This window comes from Lampris incognitus, chromosome 13 (assembly GCF_029633865.1).
Source record: "Lampris incognitus isolate fLamInc1 chromosome 13, fLamInc1.hap2, whole genome shotgun sequence".
Taxonomy (NCBI): domain Eukaryota; kingdom Metazoa; phylum Chordata; class Actinopteri; order Lampriformes; family Lampridae; genus Lampris; species Lampris incognitus.
In genome coordinates, this window is record NC_079223.1 from 654,486 (window position 1) to 676,645 (window position 22,160).

Consider the following 22,160-nt stretch of genomic DNA (forward strand, 5'->3'; position numbering starts at 1 on the left):
TGGATTGGTCTCTGTTGAGAGCGACATCTTTTAATGTCCCGGCAGATGGACATCATTGAAGAGACTGTTGACATCTTTCTCTCTCTCTCTCTCTCTCTCTCTCTCTCTCTCTCTCTCTCTCTCTCTCTCTCTCTCTCTCTCTCTCTCTCTCTCTCTCTCTCTCTCAAATTCAAATTCAAATTTGCTTTTATTAGCATGACAAATACATTTGTATTGCAAAGCATTTTCACACAAAGGACAATAACAGTGCACGAATACGCAATATATATACATCAACACATGCAATAAAATAACTTACACAGCTACGTCATGGCAACAAGATCCTGTGTGAGGGGATGTGTGTTAATTTGTCAGTCTCTGCATGATTGTGTGTGTGTGTGTGTGTGCGTGTGAGAGTGTGTTCACATAAAGGACAAGATCAGTATACAATACAGAACACATATACATCAACAGATGCAATAAAAATCTTTCTGCCATCGTCTGTGTGGCCCTGTGTGTGGAGGGGGGAGCTGTCCGTGTGTGTGTGTGTGTGTGTGTGTGAATATGAGTGTGTGAGTGTGTGCGTGTGTCCTCGAGTGTTGTCCCGGTCCTCCTCATTGGGAAGGAGTACGGGGTATCAGTCACTGTCCCTCAGACGGTGGCAGGCTAGAACATACTGTGCAGCCACAGTACAGCTGTCTCTGTGTTCACCTAGTATGTGGAGCAGTTTTCTGGGGTTCGGCAGGGCAGTGAATTTGGGGTGTCTCCCCTCAAATTTCTGAAAGTAATAATTGCGGATTTCCCCGAATGCCTTGCATTCAGCCAAAAAGTGCAGCTCTGTCTCAAAAACATTGTCTTCACTCTGTTGACAGAGTGAAGACAGGTCTTTTTATTTCTGCCTTTTTCTGTTGCTAGGCGATGCTCACTGAGTCTGTTTCTATTGCGATGCTCACTGAGTCTGTATTTCGTCAGTATGTTTCTCAAATGTGTTTCTTTTATTTGAATCAGGTGATCTGCTAATGTGTCCTCTCTGTCTAGGGCCAAATAGCATTGCATCTTGCTTTGGGATTTTGTTTTAGATTGCCAATATTCATAATAATTGTCTTTTAGGTTTGAGGGAATTTGTTGAAGCCGGTGTAGTTTGGACCTGGTCTTGTGCCTCTAAAGTGTTAGCATGTGTTAGTGGAACAGGACGACTGAGAACCAGGTTGGTAGGAGAGTTCTTATCTTTGCTCGACTCTTGGTATCGCAAGGCTTTATAATGGAAAGAGTGTGGGTCGCTGAATGTTAGAAGTTTCCAGAATTTGATTGCTCTTTTTTGAATTTTAATCAGAAGAGGATATTGGCCTCGTTCTGCCCTGCATGCATTGTTTGTGGTGTGCCGATGGACTTTAAGAATGTTTTTACAGAATTCAACATGCAGGGTCTCAACTGGATATTTTTCCCATTTATCTTGTTCTTGACTTGCAAGTGGACCCAACACTTCACTGCCATGAAGGGCAATTGGTTCTATGACTGATTCAAATATTTTTAACCAGATTCTAATTGGAATTTCAAAAGAGATTTGTCTTTTTATGGCAAGTGGAGCCCTGCGTGCCTTGTCTCTTAGTTCATTCACTTCCATGTTGAAAGTTCCTCTAGAATTGATTCTAAGGCCTAGGTAGGTATAACTAAATGTATGGTCAATTTCATTTGGTCCTAATCTAAATATGTGCTGTCTTCCCTGATGTCTGGATCTTTTCTGAAATATCATTATTTTAGTTCTATTCATGTTAACTGTCAGGGCCCAGGTCTGACAAAACTTTTGAAGAAGGTCTAATTGAGTCTGAAGGACCAGGTCATTCGCATAGAGCAGGAATTTGACCTCACTGTCTTGAGTCCAGGTGTTGGTGAGTTTTCTAGCATATAGTTGCCAACTCATTGATATACACGTTAAACAGAGTTGGGCTTAAAGGGCAGCCCTGTCTCATTCCGCTCTCCTGAGGGATATAGTGAGTTCTTTTGGATCCTATTTTGATTCCACACTTAGCTCCCGAGTACATTGATTTTATAATATATGTTTTCCCCCTACCCCACTTTCCATTAATTTGTAGAACAATCCGTAATGCCAAATAGAATCAAATGCTTTTCTGAAGTCGATAAAACAAGTGAATAATTTGTTTTTAGTTTTAGTTCTGATTTTTCCCCTTTTGTCCCAATTTATTGGCCAATCAATCCCTATTCTAGTTCAAACACACACCCTCGTACTGCATACGTTTGCCAACTCCATCCCTCCGGCCGGCAGTCTCGAAGGAGACACCTCCCCACTTTCGTGACAAGGCGACTCCAGGCCGAACCACTGCTTTTTCCCCACACACACAGAGACGCATTCACGTGACGAACACAAGCTGACTCTGCCCCCCCCCCCTGAAGGCAGCGTTGCCAATTATTGCTGCTTCATCGAGTCCGGCCATAGTTGGATCTGACAAGACTGGAGCAACTGCATCCAGGGCATCGACACAAAGCCGATGCTTAGACCGCTACACCACCGCGGACCCAATTTGTCTTTATTTTGAATATGTTTTTCAATTAGGGTATGTAGGGTGTAAATATGATCAGTAGTGTGATAATTTGGTAAGAATCCAATCTGGCTTTTACTCAAAACATTGTGTTTCATTAGCTGGGAATTAATGATACTACAGACTACCTTCCCCAGGTTACTGTTCACACAGATGCCTCGGTAGTTGTCGGGGTCAAATTTATCTCCACTTTTGAAAATTGGTGTGATTAATCCGTGATTCCAGATATCAGGGGAATAACCCACACTCAGAACTAGGTTGAATAACTTAAGTGTAGCACATTGAGACTTTTCATTCATATATTTTAGCACTTCATTTAGAATGCCATCAGGTCCACATGCTTTTTTGGGCTTCAGCTTACCAATTTGGTCTAAAGAGAGTGAGACACCAATTTGGTCTCTCTCTCTCTCTCTCTCTCTCTCTCTCTCTCTCTCATTCTCATTCTCTCTATCGCTCACTCTCACTCTCTCACTGTCTCTCTCATTCTCTCACTCTGTCTTGTCTTGACCCTTGGGGAGTCTGTGACTTGAACCACTGTTCTAAAAAAAGAAAAAAAAAAGACTTTTTTAGATGGCTTAATGTAAAGGAGTTGTTCATGTTGATGTGAAATGGATGTGTCCTTATTGATTTTTTTGTTTTATGTAAAATAAAGAGCTGTTTAAAATTTTAAAAAAATCTCACTCTGTTTCTCACTCTCTCACCATCTCACTCTCCCAGTATCTCACTCACTGTCTCACTTTCTCTCACTTTGTCTATCACTCTCTCACTCTGTGTTTCACTCAGTTCAATTCAATGATGCTTAATTGGCATGACTGCATTAATTACAATGTTGCCAAAGCAAAACAGGTCAACAGAGTACTAAACAAAAAAAAAAGGAAAAAGGAATACATAGCTCTGGCAGAAACATAGAGCAGCACTTGAACAGCAACTGATAGTAATTGACAGTGTTTTGGTCACTCACTGATCCTTAAGCTATGGCATTCTGACACATATTGTGCCGCAATGTGTGACCTTTGACCCTCTCCTAAAATAAGTGGCCATTGTTATTTCTCATCCAGGAGTAGAACATTTGTAATCTGATTTTCAAATTTCTCCTGGTATTTTTCTCTTATGTCCTGGAATTTCTCACAATTTAAGTGGTGAAAGTGCATCTAAACAAGCATCTAAGAGCAAAACCAGTGCTTAAGTGAAAGTGCAAGAAAGAGATTTTTTTTTTTTAAAAATGAGTGAATACAATAAGTGCTAAGAACAAGTAACAGGGTAGTAGTTCTTAAAGATGTGAGTTTTCAATCTGCACCGAAAGATGGGCAGCGACTCCGCTGTCCTGACATCAGTGGGGAGTTCATTCCACCACTGTGGGGCCAGGACAGAAAAGAGCCGTGACAGGGTTGATCGGCAGCAGGGGCCTCTGAGCGACGGGGCAACCAGGCGTCCCGAGGCAGCAGAGCGAGTGGTTAGGTGGGGGTGTAGGGCTTGACCATGGCCTGGAGATAGGAAGGAGCTGTTCCTTTCACTGCCCTGTAGGCTAGCACCAGAGCCTTAAACTGGATGTGAGCAGCTACTGGGAGCCAGTGTAGGGACATGAGAAGGGGAGTTGTATAGGAGAACTTAGGGCGGTTGAACACCAGACAAGCTGCAGCTTTCAGAACAAGCTCCAGAGGTCTGATGGCCGACGCCGGGGTGCCAGCAAGGAGGGAGTTGCCGTAGTCCAGCCGGGAGATGACCAGAGCCCGGATATGCAACTGTGCCATCTCGTCGGTGAGGAATGGGCGAATCCTCCTGATGTTATAGAGGTGACATCTGCAGGATCGAGCAACCGATGCAACGTTTTCAGCAAACGACAGTTGGTCATCCAGGATCACACCCAGATTCCTCACAGTCCGAGTTGGCGTCGCCACGCTGTTGTCAATGGTGATGGCCAGGTCTCGGTGCGGGCAACCTTTCCCCGGGAGGAACACCAGCTCTGTCTTCTCCAGATTGAGCTTCAGGTGGTGTGTCACCATCCACTCCGAGATGTCAGTCAAGCATGCAGCAATGTGTGTCTCTACTTGTTTGTCAGAGGGAGGAAAGGACAAGATCAGGTGGGTGTCATCGGCATAACAATGGTAAGAGAAGCCAAGTGAGCGAATAACAGAACCCAGGGATGTCGTGTACAGGGAGAAAAGGAGAGGACCCATAACCGAACCCTGTGGAACACATGTAGTCAGTCTGCGAGGCTCTGACACAGATCCCCTCCATGTCACCTGGTAGGAGCGACCCATCAGATAGGTTGCAAACATTGACAGTGCAGAGCCTGTGACACCCAGCCCCTCGAGGGTAGAGAGGAGGATCTGCTGGTTCATTGTGTCGAATGCAGCTGACAGGTCCAAGGGTATCAGGACAGAGGAGAGAGAGTTTGCTCTCGCAGAGTGCAGCGTTTCTGTCACTGCAAGGAGGGCCGTCTCTGTCGAGTGACCCACCCTGAACTCAGATTTGTTGGGGTCCAGGAGGTTGTTCTGGTAGAGGTACAAAGAAAGTTGATTAAGACAGCACGTTCGAAAGTTTTGGATAGAAAGGGTAGAAGGGAAACCGGTCTGTAGTTTGTGACATCAGAGGGGTTAAGTGATGGTTTCTTCAGAAGGGGGGGTGACTCTAGCAGTCTTGAAGGCAGATGGAAAGCATCCTGCCTGGAGGGAGGTGTTGTTGAGGTGGGTTAGATAGGGAAGGAGTTCAGGTGCTATAGAATGAAGAAGAGGGGAGGGGACCGGGTCGAGGGAGCATGTGGTGGGGCGACTGGACGTGATGAGGTTGAGGACCTCGTCGGGGGAGAGGGGAGCGAGGTGGGATAGGGTGGGATGTGGAGAGGTGAGGGAGGGTGCAATAGTGCAAGCAGCACTAACCGGCTGGTGAGAAAAGGAGGATCTTATGTCATTTACCTTCTTGTCAAAGAAGTTAGCGAAGTCATCAGGGAGAATGGAGGAAATAGGAGGAGGAGGTTGAAGAAATGTAGAGAAGGTTTCAAAGAGTTTCTTAGGATTAGAGGCAGAGGATAGGATTTTAGAGTTATAGAAGGCAGCCTTAGCAGCAGAAAGGGAGGAGGAGAAAGTGGAAAGAAGAGACTGGAAGTTGAGAAGGTCCTCTGAGAGTTTGCCTTTTCTCCATTTGGGCTCTGCCACTCTCAGGCTCTGTCTGTCAGTACGTACTGAGTTGGTCAGCCAAGGGGCAGGTGGAGTTGGGCGTGCAGGCCTGGAGGTGAGGGGACAGAGATTGTCCAGAGAAGAGGAGAGGGTAGAGAGAAGAAGATCAGTAGCAGTGTCAGGGGGTAGGAGAGAGAAAGCTTCAGGTGTAGGGAGGATAGAGGTAACAGAGGAAGAAAGATCAGTGGCAAGGAGAGAGCGGAGGTGTCTATGGGTGGAAACCATGTGGGTAGGGGAAGGGGCTGAGGGGGGTGAAGAGAAGGAGAGAGAGTAGGACATGAAATAGTGGTCAGAGAGCTGGAGGGGAGTAACAGATAGATTGGAAATAGGACAGTGTCTAGTAAAGATAAGGTCCAGCTGGTTGCCGGTCTTGTGGGTAGGAGGAGAGGGTGAGAGGTGAAGGTCAAAGGAAGAGAGGAAAGAGAGAAGAGGATCTAGCTTGTTAGTGTGGATGTTGAAGTCACCGAGAAGGATAAGTGCAGAGTCATCACCAGGGAAGTGCGAGACAAGTGTGTCAAGCTCCTCCAGAAACTCACCAAGGGGGCCTGGTGGGCGGTACACAACCACGATGGGGAGTTTGACTGGATAAGAGACAGTAACAGCATGAAATTCAAAAGAGGGCGGAGAAAACTGTGGCATGGAAACAAGAGACTATTTCCATTTCAGGGAGATTAGCAGGCCGGTACCACCACCCCGCCTCCCAGCTCTGGGGGTGTGAGGAAAAAGAGTACACATCAGACAGAGCTGCGGGTGTGGTAGTGTTTTCTGGCATGATCCAGGTCTCAGTTAGAGCAAGAAAGTTGAGGGAGAGCAAGGATGCGTAGCATGAGATAAACTCAGCTTTCAGCACTGCAGACTGGCAATTCCAGAGCCCTCCCTTCACCACTTGCTCAACGCGAGTAGAGAGAGTGGGATAGATGAGATTGGTGGGGTCACAGCACCTAGGAGTGACCCAACGTCTATGCCAACCCCGGGAAGAGGAAAGGACAGGAATGTGAAGGAAACACATAGTCTTTACTAGGTGCACAAAATACAGCTGACTGACCAGATCTAAAAAGAGCAGTCCGTGCTTGACGAAGTCTTGGCTTGAAAAAGTGGCGGTTGCATTTGTTCACTGAAGCCTTCATTCAACCTAGGCTTGTTTGCCCTAAGCTTGTTTGCCTGACGCTTCCAAGTAGCAGCATTGATTTAAAGAACACTGATTGCTAATTGGCTGCCAGGAGTGCAGGCCACACCCTGGCCACTTAACACCCAACTGGCCAAAGAGGTACACTGAAAATGGGCCTATTGCCCAGAACCTGGTCACTTATGTGAAACTCTATCAAACCTCACACAATACTATTAAAACTGCAAACAGCAAGTTACCAAGGAATATATTTTCTTTTGAATTTCTGTTTTTTTGCAAATATTTGTTTAGACTACTCAATGGTCTTTTTTTCCTGACATTTTTTTTTCTTGTATGAGCTGGAGGATAAAGAGATGATTTTGTTTGAGTATCAGCTGTTGGACTGTAATGTATTCTGAATAAATGTACCTTTTTAAATAAAATCTCTCTCTCTCTCTCTCTCTCTCTCTGTCTCTCTGTCTCTCTCTCTCTGTCTCTCAGAGGGACCTTTAGACCGTTGACCTTTAACCAAGCCTGTAATGGTCCAATTCTTCATTCACATCAAGATAACAACATTAACACAAATACTCATATACATAGTGAAAAACACAACAGTTCCCATACACAGTAAAAACAAAAGGATACACATCTTCTTTTTTTTTGCTTCCAGAAATTAAGAAGAAGCACTTGGTTCTCTACCGTGCACAGCACATCCCCATGTCCCCAAACAGAAATTAATCCTTCTAAGTTTGAACTAAGTTTGAAAAACATGAACTCAATTTTCAGCTGAGAGAGATCTATTTATTTATTTATCTATTTATCTGCTTGTGTTTTCAATATGATTGTATTTTTAAAAAAAATAAAAGTTACTTTAAAAAAAAATCTGTCTCTGTCTCTGTGTTGCAGGAGTCGTAGCCTGAGGACTCCTGCTAACATGTTCATTATTAACCTGGCCGTCACAGACTTGTTGATGTGCATCACACAGACTCCCATCTTCTTCACCACCAGCATGCATAAGAGATGGATCTTTGGAGAGAAAGGTAAAGTCTTTACTTCCTTCTCACCATCTTCCTCTGTATCTCTCTATCCATCCATCCTTTTCTTCCTCTATATCTATCTCCTTATCTCCTCTGTTATATCTCTATCTCCCCCTATATCTCTTTGTCTGTCTTCTCCTCTATATCTTTCCCTCTGTCTTCTCATCTATGTCACTCTATTTGTCCATATCCTCCTCTACATGTCTCCATTTGTCAATGTCCTCCTGGTCTATATCGCCATATCGCCCCCTCTATATCTCTCTATCTCCTTCTCCATATTTCCATATATGTCTATTGCCTCCTAGTGTCATTAGTGTTGGGTAAACGGTAGATCACCAATAATAATGCCATAGGAAACTCATATTAAAAATGATCTGGGCAATACCACAAATCATTACACAGTCATACTTACAGACTGTCTGTGGATTAATAAAGACCTAGAAAAGAAAAGTTTTAAGTCTTTCTTTAATGAAGTGACTCTATTAATAGGTACATAAGACAAGTATATCTACATATCACTACAGACTTTACACTATACAAATAACAGTACCCTACATATGTTAATAGTAATAGACAGTATGCTATATATATTAATACATATGGACAGTACACTACATATGAATACATACCACTCTTACCAAAACATATTTGGCGTGTGCTCCTGCTCCCGGTTCCAGGAAAGTAGAGCCCTGCATGAGTGAGTAGTCCGGTCAGTACAGCCTGGTACTCAGCATTGCTTTGAGGTTGGACTCTTTTAAGATCAGGCAATCAGGACAATCGAAGCATTGTGTCCATCTACAGATATGTTCTTGTTTTCAGCTGGGACAGATCTGAACAAAAGGCACTTGACTTTTAATATATGTAAACATAGATATAATCTCTAACTGTTTTATTTAGCTACTTTGTTAAATGTCATGCTCCTTACATTTACAACAAAGTATTCTGAAAGTAATCCATAGTATTCAGATTACTGATTTTGTGTAATCTAATGGAATAAATGACAGATTGAATTTTGTAGCATACATTCAGTTGTCTGCAGAGGAAGAGTAATTAAAAAGAACTCTCCCTGTCCTGCTGCTAAGACCAACATGCCACAGTCACTGATGCTGCAAAGCTTCACCTGTGGTGTCACCATAGAAACACCAAATCTGGATGATGCACGTCCATTATCACATTCTGTTTGTTTGAGTATGAACTGTTTCTCCTCCTGACCTCCTTTTCTGACAGAGCAGCTTCAAACCACAGTCAACAACACAACACAACACAACAAAATACAATAAAACAACATAATACAAAGCACCCACAACACAATAACCAAACATACACTCATCATCTGGATCTCTCCCTCTCTCTTCTCACAATTCTCTTTTTCTGCTCCTCATCTCCTTCCCCTCCTTCCTGTTATCTCTCTCTCTTTTCATTTCATCTGTTTTTTTCTTCTATTTGAAAGCATGTGATTGAGCTGTACTGGTGGTGTTAGCAGAGCTAATGTCCCTGTGGTGATACCGGTGATGATGCTAGCAGTGCTAATGTGTTCAGGTTGTGAGCTGTATGCGTTCTGTGGAGCTCTCTTCGGGATATGTTCCATGATCACTCTCATGGTGATCGCTGTGGATCGATACTTTGTCATCACGCGACCTTTGGCCTCCATCGGTGTGTTGTCACGGAAACGCGCTCTGCTCATCCTTTCTGCAGCCTGGGCATACTCTCTGGGCTGGAGCTTGCCGCCTTTTTTCGGCTGGAGTGAGTTTTCAACACACACACACACACACACACATACACACACTATATGTATAGCAAGCTATATTTATACAATGGCTTCAGTGTCTGCAGAAAGAGAATTGTCCTCAATGATTCTCTCTCACTCGCTTCTCTCCTCCAGGTGCATATGTTCCTGAGGGTCTGCTGACTTCCTGTACGTGGGACTACATGACCTTCACGCCATCTGTGCGAGCGTACACCATGATGCTCTTCCTCTTTGTCTTTTTCCTGCCGCTCTTCGTCATCATTTGCTGCTATTTCTTTATCTTCCGAGCCATACGCACCACCAACCGGTCAGCACTCTCTCTGTCCCTTCTCTATCATCCATAATCATACTATCTCTCTCTGTCTCTTCTCTATCATCCATCATCATACTATCTCTCTCTGTCCCGTCTCTATAATCCATCACCATCCTATCCTCTAATCACTTCTCTATCATCCATCATCATACTATCTCTCTCTGTCCCTTCTCTATAATCCATCACCATCCTTTTATCACTTCTCTATCATCCATCATCATTCTGTTTCTCTCTCTCTTTGTCCCTCTATAATTCATCACCATCCTATCCTCTTATCACTTCTCACTTCATGACCTCCATGCCGTCTGTGTGAGCGTACACCATGATGCTCTTCCTCTTTGTCTTTTTCCTGCCACTCTTTGTCATCATTTGCTGCTACTTCTTTATCTTCCGAGCCATATGCACTACCAACTGGTCAGCACTCTCTCTGTCACTTCTCTATCATCCATCATCATTGTATCTCTCTCTGTCACTTCTCTATCATCCATCACCATCCTATCCTCTTATTGCTTCTCTATAATCCATCACCATCCCATCCTCTTATTGCTTCTCTATCATCCATCACCATTCTATCGCTGTCCCTTCTCTACCATCCATTGTCATTCTATCTCAGTCACTTGTCTGTCATTTGTCATCATTCTATTCTATGCCACTTCTCCATCATTCATCATCATTGTATCACCATCATTACATCATCGGTCACTTCTCTATCCTCCATCATCATTCTTTCGCTGTCTTCTCTGTCATCCATCGTCATCCTATCGCTCAGTCACTTCTCTGTCATCCATCATCATCCTATCTGTCTCTTCTCTGTCATCCACCATCATCCCATCACTCAGTAACTTCTCTACCATCCATCATCATCATCCTATCTGCCACTTCTCTGTCATCCATCATCATCCCATCTCTCAGTCACTTCTCTGGCATCCGTCATCATTCTATCTCTCTGTCAATTCTCCATCATCCATCATCATTCTATCTCTCTGTCAATTCTCTATCATCCGTCATCATCCTATCCCATGTCTTTTCTCTGTCATCCATCATCACTCTATCACTGTCTCTTATCTGTCATCCATCATCATTCTGTCACTTGTCTCTCATCCATCATCATTCTATTTCTTTGTCTCTTTTCTACCATCATCATCATTCTATTGTCTTTCTCTTTTCTATCATCCATCAGCATTCTATCTCCGTCTCGTTTCCTTCATTATCATTCTATTTCTCTTCTCTATCATAATTCTATCTCTCTGTCACCTTTCATCATTCCTCATTATTCTCTCTGTCACTTCTCCGTCATCTGTCATCATTTTATCTTCTTTTTATTTTAAAGTCTTGGTTGTCTCTTTCTTGCTATTATTTATGAGAGAGGAAATATAAAGATGTTAAAAAGTTGCTGTGGTCGATATAATGTGTGTGTGTGCATGCGTGCGTGCGTGTGCGTGCGTGCGTGTGTGTGTGTGTGTGTGTCTGTGTGTGTGTGTGTCTGTGTGTGTTTCAGGGCTGTTGGAAAGATTAATGGTACAGTCATCAGCCGTGACTCGGTGAAGAGTTTCCATCGGCTGCAGAACGAGTGGAAACTGGCAAAAATCGCTTTGATAGTCATTCTGCTCTACGTGGTCTCCTGGTCACCATACTCCTCTGTTGCCCTGACCGCCTTCGCCGGGTAACAAGAGCAACCCAAAACCATCACCGAAATCATGTCCGTCAAATCATGTCCATTATCACGCACATCAAGGAATTAATTACAAATATATTAAATTATTTTTTTTGTTGATTTTTTATTTTGATTTTGATGTACTTTATTCACCCCCATGGGGAAATACTTGGCTGAATTTAACCCATCATAGCTGTGTAGCTAGGAGCAGTGGGCAGCCACCCATTATACAGTTTGATATATTATATTATTCTATGTTTTATTTTTATATTATACTACATTAGATTTGATTAAATGATTACATAAAACTAGGTGATTGGATTTTGGTTTACATGATAACAGTCAGATTACATCACATTACATTAAGTAAAATCATATCATGTCATATAATTTTCTGATTAAATTAGACTACATTAGATTCAGAACTACCAGGAAACAGGAAGATGAAATCCTTTCTTGAAGTATGTCTACATCTGTCTGCCGTAGATATGCAGACATGCTGACTCCATACATGAACTCTGTTCCTGCCGTCATCGCCAAAGCCTCCGCCATCCACAACCCCATCATCTACGCTATTACACACCCCAAATACCGGTAAGGCTTGTGAAAGAGCTGCAAAGTACAAACATGATCTGTTTTACATGGTTAGACTGAGATGTGTGATTAGTTTTACATGGTTAGATTGAGATGTGTGATTAGTTTTACATGGTGAGACTGAGATGTGTGATTAGTTTTACATGGTTAGACTGAGTTGTGTGATTAGTTTTACATGGTTAGATTGAGATGTGTGATTAGTTTTACATGGTTAGACTGAGATGTGTGATTAGTTTTACATGGTTAGACTGAGATGTGTGATTAGTTTTACATGGTTAGACTGAGATGTGTGATTAGTTTTACATGGTTAGACTGAGATGTGTGATTAGTTTTACATGGTTAGATTGAGATGTGTGATTAGTTTTACATGGTTAGACTGAGTTGTGTGATTAGTTTTACATGGTTAGACTGAGTTGTGTGATTAGTTTTACATGGTTAGACTGAGATGTGTGATTAGTTTTACATGGTTAGACTGAGATGTGTGATTAGTTTTACATGGTTAGATTGAGATGTGTGATTAGTTTTACATGGTTAGACTGAGATGTGTGATTAGTTTTACATGGTTAGACTGAGATGTGTGATTAGTTTTACATGGTTAGACTGAGATGTGTGATTAGTTTTACATGGTTAGACTGAGATGTGTGATTAGTTTTACATGGTTGGATTGAGTTGTGTGATTAGTTTTACATGGTTAGACTGAGATGTGTGATTAGTTTTACATGGTTAGACTGAGTTGTGTGATTAGTTTTACATGGTTAGACTGAGTTGTGTGATTAGTTTTACATGGTTAGACTGAGATGTGTGATTAGTTTTACATGGTTAGACTGAGATGTGTGATTAGTTTTACATGGTTAGACTGAGATGTGTGATTAGTTTTACATGGTTAGATTGAGTTGTGTGATTAGTTTTACATGGTTAGACTGAGATGTGTGATTAGTTTTACATGGTTAGACTGAGATGTGTGATTAGTTTTACATGGTTAGACTGAGTTGTGTGATTAGTTTTACATGGTTAGATTGAGTTGTGTGATTAGTTCTACATGGTTAGATTGAGTTGTGTGATTAGTTTTACATGGTTAGACTGAGATGTGTGATTAGTTTTACATGGTTAGACTGAGGTGTGTGATTAGTTTTACATGGTTAGATTGAGATGTGTGATTAGTTTTACATGGTTAGACTGAGTTGTGTGATTGGTTTTACATGGTTAGACTGAGATGTGTGATTAGTTTTACATGGTTAGATTGAGTTGTGTGATTAGTTTTACATGGTTAGACTGAGTTGTGTGATTAGTTTTGCATGGTTAGACTGAGGTGTGTGATTAGTTTTACATGGTTAGACTGAGTTGTGTGATTAGTTTTACATGGTTAGACTGAGATGTGTGATTAGTTTTACATGGTTAGACTGAGATGTGTGATTAGTTTTACATGGTTAGACTGAGATGTGTGATTAGTTTTACATGGTTAGATTGAGATGTGTGATTAGTTTTACATGGTTAGATTGAGTTGTGTGATTAGTTTTACATGGTTAGACTGAGATGTGTGATTAGTTTTACATGGTTAGATTGAGGTGTGTGATTAGTTTTACATGGTTAGATTGAGATGTGTGATTAGTTTTACATGGTTAGACTGAGTTGTGTGATTAGTTTTACATGGTTAGACTGAGTTGTGTGATTAGTTTTACATGGTTAGATTGAGTTGTGTGATTAGTTTTACATGGTTAGACTTAGACTTAGACTTAGACTTGTGTGATGGTTAGATTGAGTTGTGTGATTAGTTTTACATGGTTAGACTGAGTTGTGTGATTAGTTTTACATGGTTAGACTGAGTTGTGTGATTAGTTTTACATGGTTAGACTGAGATGTGTGATTAGTTTTACATGGTTAGACTGAGTTGTGTGATTAGTTTTACATGGTTAGATTGAGATGTGTGATTAGTTTTACATGGTTAGACTGAGTTGTGTGATTAGTTTTACATGGTTAGACTGAGTTGTGTGATTAGTTTTACATGGTTAGATTGAGTTGTGTGATTAGTTTTACATGGTTAGATTGAGTTGTGTGATTAGTTTTACATGGTTAGACTGAGATGTGTGATTAGTTTTACATGGTTAGACTGAGGTGTGTGATTAGTTTTACATGGTTAGATTGAGATGTGTGATTAGTTTTACATGGTTAGACTGAGTTGTGTGATTAGTTTTACATGGTTAGACTGAGATGTGTGATTAGTTTTACATGGTTAGACTGAGGTGTGTGATTAGTTTTACAAGGTTAGACTGAGATGTGTGATTAGTTTTACATGGTTAGACTGAGATGTGTGATTAGTTTTACATGGTTAGACCGAGTTGTGTGATTAGTTTTACATGGTTAGATTGAGTTGTGTGATTAGTTTTACATGGTTAGACTGAGATGTGTGATTAGTTTTACATGGTTAGACTGAGATGTGTGATTAGTTTTACATGGTTAGATTGAGTTGTGTGATTAGTTTTACATGGTTAGATTGAGTTGTGTGATTAGTTTTACATGGTTAGACTGAGATGTGTGATTAGTTTTACATGGTTAGACTTAGGTGTGTGATTAGTTTTACATGGTTAGATTGAGATGTGTGATTAGTTTTACATGGTTAGACTGAGTTGTGTGATTGGTTTTACATGGTTAGACTGAGATGTGTGATTAGTTTTACATGGTTAGATTGAGTTGTGTGATTAGTTTTACATGGTTAGACTGAGTTGTGTGATTAGTTTTACATGGTTAGACTGAGATGTGTGATTAGTTTTACATGATTAGACTGAGATGTGTGATTAGTTTTACATGGTTAGACTGAGGTGTGTGATTAGTTTTACATGGTTAGACTGAGATGTGTGATTGGTTTTACATGGTTAGACTGAGTTGTGTGATTGGTTTTACATGGTTAGACTGAGATGTGTGATTAGTTTTACATGGTTAGACTGAGTTGTGTGATTAGTTTTACATGGTTAGACTGAGATGTGTGATTAGTTTTACATGGTTAGACTGAGATGTGTGATTAGTTTTACATGGTTAGACTGAGATGTGTGATTAGTTTTACATGGTTAGACTGAGTTGTGTGATTAGTTTTACATGGTTAGACTGAGATGTGTGATTAGTTTTACATGGTTAGACTGAGATGTGTGATTAGTTTTACATGGTTAGATTGAGATGTGTGATTAGTTTTACATGGTTAGACTGAGATGTGTGATTAGTTTTACATGGTTAGACTGAGATGTGTGATTAGTTTTACATGGTTAGATTGAGTTGTGTGATTAGTTTTACATGGTTAGACTGAGATGTGTGATTAGTTTTACATGGTTAGACTGAGTTGTGTGATTAGTTTTACATGGTTAGACTGAGATGTGTGATTAGTTTTACATGGTTAGACTGAGATGTGTGATTAGTTTTACATGGTTAGACTGAGATGTGTGATTAGTTCTACATGGTTAGACTGAGATGTGTGATTAGTTTTACATGGTTAGACTGAGATGTGTGATTAGTTTTACATGGTTAGACTGAGTTGTGTGATTAGTTTTACATGGTTAGATTGAGTTGTGTGATTAGTTTTACATGGTTAGACTGAGTTGTGTGATTAGTTTTACATGGTTAGACTGAGATGTGTGATTAGTTTTACATGGTTAGACTGAGTTGTGTGATTAGTTTTACATGGTTAGATTGAGTTGTGTGATTAGTTTTACATGGTTAGATTGAGTTGTGTGATTAGTTTTACATGGTTAGACTGAGATGTGTGATTAGTTTTACATGGTTAGACTGAGGTGTGTGATTAGTTTTACATGGTTAGATTGAGATGTGTGATTAGTTTTACATGGTTAGACTGAGTTGTGTGATTGGTTTTACATGGTTAGACTGAGATGTGTGATTAGTTTTACATGGTTAGATTGAGTTGTGTGATTAGTTTTACATGGTTAGACTGAGTTGTGTGATTAGTTTTACATGGTTAGACTGAGATATGTGATTAGTTTTACATGATTAGACTGAGTTGTGTGATTAGTTTTACATGGTTAGACTGAGTTGTGTGATTAGTTTTACATGGTTAGACTGAGATGTGTGATTAGTTTTACATGGTTAGATTGAGATGTGTGATTAGTTTTACATGGTTAGATTGAGTTGTGTGATTAGTTTTACATGGTTAGACTGAGATGTGTGATTAGTTTTACATGGTTAGACTGAGATGTGTGATTAGTTTTACATGGTTAGACTGAGATGTGTGATTAGTTTTACATGGTTAGACTGAGATGTGTGATTAGTTTTACATGGTTAGATTGAGTTGTGTGATTAGTTTTACATGGTTAGATTGAGTTGTGTGATTAGTTTTACATGGTTAGATTGAGATGTGTGATTAGTTTTACATGGTTAGACTGAGTTGTGTGATTAGTTTTACATGGTTAGACTGAGTTGTGTGATTAGTTTTACATGGTTAGATTGAGATGTGTGATTAGTTTTACATGGTTAGACTGAGATGTGTGATTAGTTTTACATGGTTAGACTGAGTTGTGTGATTAGTTTTACATGGTTAGATTGAGTTGTGTGATTAGTTTTACATGGTTAGATTGAGTTGTGTGATTAGTTTTACATGGTTAGACTGAGATGTGTGATTAGTTTTACATGGTTAGACTGAGGTGTGTGATTAGTTTTACATGGTTAGATTGAGATGTGTGATTAGTTTTACATGGTTAGACTGAGTTGTGTGATTGGTTTTACATGGTTAGACTGAGATGTGTGATTAGTTTTACATGGTTAGATTGAGTTGTGTGATTAGTTTTACATGGTTAGACTGAGTTGTGTGATTAGTTTTACATGGTTAGACTGAGATGTGTGATTAGTTTTACATGATTAGACTGAGTTGTGTGATTAGTTTTACATGGTTAGACTGAGTTGTGTGATTGGTTTTACATGGTTAGACTGAGATGTGTGATTAGTTTTACATGATTAGACTGAGATGTGTGATTAGTTTTACATGGTTAGACTGAGTTGTGTGATTAGTTTTACATGGTTAGACTGAGATGTGTGATTAGTTTTACTTGGTTAGACTGAGATGTGTGATTAGTTTTACATGGTTAGATTTAGTTGTGTGATTAGTTTTACATGGTTAGATTGAGATGTGTGATTAGTTTTACATGGTTAGACTGAGATGTGTGATTAGTTTTACATGGTTAGACTGAGATGTGTGATTAGTTTTACATGGTTAGATTGAGTTGTGTGATTAGTTTTACATGGTTAGATTGAGATGTGTGATTAGTTTTACATGGTTAGACTGAGTTGTGTGATTAGTTTTACATGGTTAGATTGAGATGTGTGATTAGTTTTACATGGTTAGACTGAGATGTGTGATTAGTTTTACATGGTTAGATTGAGTTGTGTGATTAGTTTTACATGGTTAGACTGAGATGTGTGATTAGTTTTACATGGTTAGACTGAGTTGTGTGATTAGTTTTACATGGTTAGATTGAGATGTGTGATTAGAACTGTCCCAAAAGTGCATAGAGGGGTTGAGCCAAGAAGAGGGGTAGCAGGTATGGAACCTGCTGATAGAGAACAGACACCTCTTCGCTTCGAGTGATCTGGAGTGTGGCCGCACCAATATTGTACAGCACCACATTGACACTCGTAATGTGGGCCCAGTCTGCCAGAGAACTTGCTGTCTCCCTCTGATGAAGTTTCAAGAGGCAGAGGCAAAGATGGCAGCTGCGAGCATCATTGAACCCTCAGATAGCCTGTGGGTGTACCCTGCCGTGCTGGTTACCAAGAAGGATGGGTCCCTCTGATTCTGTGTGGACTATCGGCGACTCAACAACCTGACCCGGAAAGACTCATACCCACTCCCCCGCATTGACGAGGCCCTGGACTGTGTGGCAGTTTCCCAATGGTTCAGCTCCCTGGATCTAAGAAGTGGATACTAGCAGGTGGAGATGGCCCCAGAATCCCATGCAAAGACTGCCTTCACCATTGACCAAGGACTCTGGCAGTTCACAGTCATGCCATTTGGCTTATGTAATAGCCTGGCCATATTTGAATGCCTCATGGAACGTGTCCTTTGCCCCATCCCTTGCTCTGCCTGCGTGGTGTACCTGGGCGACCTCCTGGTGCATGCAGCTACGTTTACAGAGGCCCTCTCCAACCTCCGACTGGTGTTTGAATGCATCAAGGCAGCCAACCTGCGACTGAATCCAAGAAAATGCAATCTATTGCAGTGGGAGACAAGGTTCCTTGGACATGTGGTGGGGCCCGGAGGTGTGCCCCAGACAAGGTCGCTGCAGTCAGGGATTGGCCAACGCCCACCTCAGGAAAGGAGGTGAGGAGTTTTCTGAGACTGGCATCGTATTACCATCGGTTTGTGCACACCTTTGCAGACAAAGCCCGTCCACTCCACCAGCTCACAGAGAAGGGACGACGGTTCCTGCGGACTGAAGCATGTGGGAGCTCCTTTCAGATACTCCAGAAAGCCTTTACCTACGCACCAGTGCTAGCCCTCCCAGACATGCAGCAGCCATTCATACTCGACACCGACGCCAGTGATGTAGGTGTGGGAGCAGTCCTGTCGCAGCCCAGTGGGAAAGGGAAAGAGTGGTGGCCTATTACAGTAGAGCCTTGAGTAAGGAAGAAAGGAACTACTGTGTGACTTGGAGAGAACTCCTGGCAGTGGTACAGGCCGTAAAGCATTTTAAGCCTTACCTGTATGGAAAGGACTCCCTACTGAGGATGGACCATGCATCGCTCTGCTGCCTGCTTAGCTTCAAGGAACCAGAAGGGCAGGTAGCCAGATGGATCAAAGCATTGCAGGGCTTTACCCTCACCACGGAGCACCGAAGAGGCAGCCGACACAACAATGCTGATGCTTTCTCCAGACGTCCCTGTTCTGATCAGGCCTGCCGCCATTGTAGCTGGTTGGAGACTTGAGAACAACAACGGGTAGATTGTGTCACAGTGCGGGCACTTGTGGTCCCAAGTGCGCCACTGGAGGAGGTGTCCCCAACTAAGATAGGGGAACTTCAATGGCAGGATAGCCACCTGGGACCCATGATACGCTGGCCAGCACACAAAGAGGCCCCAAGTAGAGAGATGGCAGGTCCCCACTCACCCACCACCAAGGCATTGCTGGGACAGTGGAACTCACTCATGCTTCATAAGGGCTGCCTCTATCAGGTATGGGAAGAGCCAAGGAGGGGAGGTAGTACCTGGCAACTAGTTGTTCCCACAGCACTACAGCAGCAAGTGTTACACACAGATCATGGCCCCCCTTGAGTGGGACACTTCGGCATTACCAAGACTCTACTGCGGCTGCAGGAAAGATTCTACTGGGGGAGGTGCCGGCAAGACGTGGAGCGGTTCTGCCGTAACTGCACACCTGCAATTCAAAGAAGGGGCCGACTGGGCAATCCCACGCCCTCCTGCAGCAATACAGGGTGGGGGCGCCCATGGAAAGAATTGGAGTGGACGCGGTTGGGCCATTCCCTGTGACAGAGGATGGTAATTCACTGCATTGGTGTCAGAAGTGGGATGGTGAGACCGTGGTCATCGGAAGCACATGTGCCCAGTGGCGTGTGGGAGCTGATATGCTGAAGCATGGGGACGCGCTTCCCGAAGGAGGGGGGTAGTGTAGCGTGCACGAATAAGTAGACATGTTAGCCCTTGGCTAACGGGTCGGTCCTTTTAGTCGACTGGTTAGCGTTGTCGCCCGCAAAGCAGGAGATACGGGTTCGTGTACCGGCTGTGGTGGTGGTTCCCGGGCTGCCCCCCTAATTCGCTACAATATAGACTGATTTTTTATTTCATTTCAATTTAGTTTATTTAAAATGTTTACACAAATGTAAATATAGACAGTCGTGTTGCTTTTCCTAAGTAAGGTGCGTTTCCTTCCATTTATGAAATGTAATCCAACCCTTTGTGTGCTCCATATATAAATCATATGACAAAAAGTCAAATCATGAATATTGTTAAACTGAAACAGAAACCAAAGTGGGACATAATCGGTTCGACATCCACAAAATACAGTCACACACTAACAAACACACACATCCAGGACTGTGGTTTAGTGTAGCACAACTGACTGATAAGAACCTTTGAGAAAAAGGCTCTGGGAATGACAGCTCATCTGACATTTCAAAACCCGTTTATCTCTTTTTGTTCATCTGAAATCCATTTCGTTCTCTCTCTCTCTCTCGCTTCCTCTCTCTCTCCCTCTCCCCCCTCTCTTCCTCTCTCTCTCCCTCTCTCCTACAGGATAGCATTAGCAAAGTACATTCCCTGTCTGGGTTTCTTGCTGTGTGTCAGCTCTCGTGACCTCCGCTCAGCCAGCAGCAGCTTTGTATCAACACGACGATCCACTGTCACCAGTCAAACCAGTGACACCAGCGGACACTTCAGACGCCACAGCACCGGCAAGTCTCGCCTCTCCTCTGCCTCCGACAGTGAATCGGTAGGTCAGGGACATGTTGCTTGACATTTGTGGGAGCTAATAAGATCAGTAGTTAGTCAGGGTGAGGGGGCATATTAGGACACACCGGTGTGTGTGTGTGTGTGTGTGTGTGTGTTAGTGTTATTGGTCACCCAGTGATTTGTGTCTGTCTCCAGGGTTGGACAGACACTGAAGCCGATTTGTCCAGTTTGGGCTCCAGACCGGCCAGTCGGCAGGTTTCCTGTGACATCAGCAGAGACACCGCCGAGCTGCCTGACTTCAAACCCTCCCCCTCCTCTAGCTTCCAGTCCAAGGTGAAGAACCATGACTCAGGCATCTTTGAGAAGGTACAAGTCTTAACCCAACCCTGCCTTGAATCAAAGCATTTTATCTATCTTCAAGCTACTCCAAATACATTATTACTGTATATTTTACCCTTCTTCCTACAAGTACTTCTTCTTGCACTGACATTCTAAACTTGACCTCCTTACTCAAGGTTTATGTCCTGATTGTAGTATTCACAGAGTCTTAGCCTTGACCTCCTTACTATGGTAAAGGTTCAAGACCTGAAGATTGCCATACTGGACCCCACAGGATTTTCGGTCATTTTTATGGACTCATTGAGGGCAAATGTGATGGCTCACTGCACATCTTCACAGCTTTGAGGCTTCATGTTCATCTACTGTCTACCTGGAAAGCTGTTTAATCTCCTCATGATGCCTTTCAAGGGGAATTAGAAAATCCTCTTTTACTTTTATGAGGATGAATTACAATAAACTGATGAACTGTCATGCCTTCTTTGACTGATGAGAAGTACACATTAGTTTGATTAATTTACTAGCCAGGACTACACCACCAACAAGATGCATTTAAATGATTTATTAAAGAAATGTAATTGATGTGAGTCGTTTTTGTAGTTCTTCTGCGTGCTTACTGCGTTGTAGGGAAGCTTTGTAGGGAATCTGCTGTTGCACCCGGGCTACGACGGACCCCCAAAATCTTCAGTTACTTAAGATTGAGTGGATCTGAGATCTTTGTGATCTGAATGGATGTTACGTTTGGGAGGACCAACGGCCCGTGAGTTGTATGACGTGTTCTTGGATGTGATTTCAGGAGGCTGAATTGGTGGCTTCGATCTTGAAGGAGTTTTTCAAGAATAAGGGCGATGTGCAGAACTGCTCAAGAATAAGGGCGATGTGCAGAACTGTAGCAACTACAGAGGTATAATGTTGATCAGCCACAGCATGAAGATATGGGAAAGAGTAATAGAAGCTAGGTTAAGAGGAGAGGTGATGATCAGCGAGCAGCAGCATGGTTTCATGCCACGAAAGAGCACCACAGATGTGATGTTTGCTTTGAGAATGTTGATGGAGAAGTATAGAGAAGGCCAGAAGGAGTTGCATTGTGTCTTTGTAGATTTAGAGAAAGCATATGACAGGGTGCCGAGAGAGGAGGTGTGGTATCGTATAAGGAAGACAGGAGTTACAGAGAAGTATGTAGGATTGGTGCAGGATATGTATGAGGGCAGTGTGACAGTGGTGAGGTGTGCAGCTGAAATGACAGATGGGTTCAAGGTGGAGG

The 22,160-nt window shown here is 42.3% G+C and overlaps 1 protein-coding gene across 1 annotated transcript in view; it reads left to right on the plus strand.

Moving 5' to 3' along the window:
• The window catches only part of LOC130123110 (melanopsin-A-like), a 65,435-nt gene that overhangs the window by 19,513 nt on the left and 23,762 nt on the right, over window positions 1–22,160 (plus strand). Inside the window, exons 3-9 of the mRNA XM_056292235.1 lie at window positions 7,725–7,858; window positions 9,395–9,598; window positions 9,738–9,909; window positions 11,414–11,578; window positions 12,056–12,163; window positions 20,405–20,600; window positions 20,756–20,926. Coding sequence (XP_056148210.1) covers window positions 7,725–7,858; window positions 9,395–9,598; window positions 9,738–9,909; window positions 11,414–11,578; window positions 12,056–12,163; window positions 20,405–20,600; window positions 20,756–20,926 — 1,150 coding nt within the window. The remainder of the gene's footprint in view (window positions 1–7,724; window positions 7,859–9,394; window positions 9,599–9,737; window positions 9,910–11,413; window positions 11,579–12,055; window positions 12,164–20,404; window positions 20,601–20,755; window positions 20,927–22,160) is intronic.